Genomic DNA, 516 nt, shown 5'->3' on the forward strand with positions numbered 1-516 from the left:
TGATGTCTTGGATACTGCACCCGCTGAGGAATAACTGACGCCCAACTTGGGACTCTGAGCTGGCTGTGGTTGAGGGGCAAACTGTTGTGGTTGGGAAGCAAACTGCTGAGGTTGAGGGGCAAACTGCTGTGGTTCAGAGGCAAACTGTTGTGGCTGAGCGGCGAAAGGCTGTGGTTGAGCGGAAAATGGTCGAGGTTGAACGAATGGTTGTTGTACTTGTTGTTCTTGAGGGGCAAATTGCAATTGTTGGGCTTGAGGAGGTTGGAACTGGAATGGAAGTGGTGCTTGCTGCTGGAGAGGTGTGATTGGGGCGGGTTGTGGAGGAGGTGTTGGGTTTTCTTGGGCAGCGTAGATCATTCTGTATTTGTAATCTTGTTGGAAAGCTGGGTCAGCAAATCCTTGGAGGGATCTCAATTGTTGTCCTGCTTGTGGTTGCTGAGGTTGGCCTGGTTGGGGTTGAGCTTGTTGCTGGTACAACACCTGAGGTAGAAGTTGCTGCTGTTGGTAGTACGCTTG

At 51.4% G+C, this 516-nt stretch overlaps 1 protein-coding gene across 1 annotated transcript; it reads right to left on the reverse strand.

Moving 5' to 3' along the window:
* Positions 1–3: 3 nt before the first annotated feature.
* LOC103523801 (gamma-gliadin-like) lies at positions 4–516 on the reverse strand (the record flags this gene model as incomplete). Its single annotated transcript, XM_008488820.1, has 1 exon — positions 4–516. A coding segment is annotated over exon 1 (354 nt), but the record flags the coding sequence as incomplete, so codon positions are not given.

This window comes from Diaphorina citri, unplaced genomic scaffold (genome assembly GCF_000475195.1).
Source record: "Diaphorina citri unplaced genomic scaffold, Diaci psyllid genome assembly version 1.1 scaffold41804, whole genome shotgun sequence".
Taxonomy (NCBI): Eukaryota; Metazoa; Arthropoda; class Insecta; order Hemiptera; family Psyllidae; genus Diaphorina; species Diaphorina citri.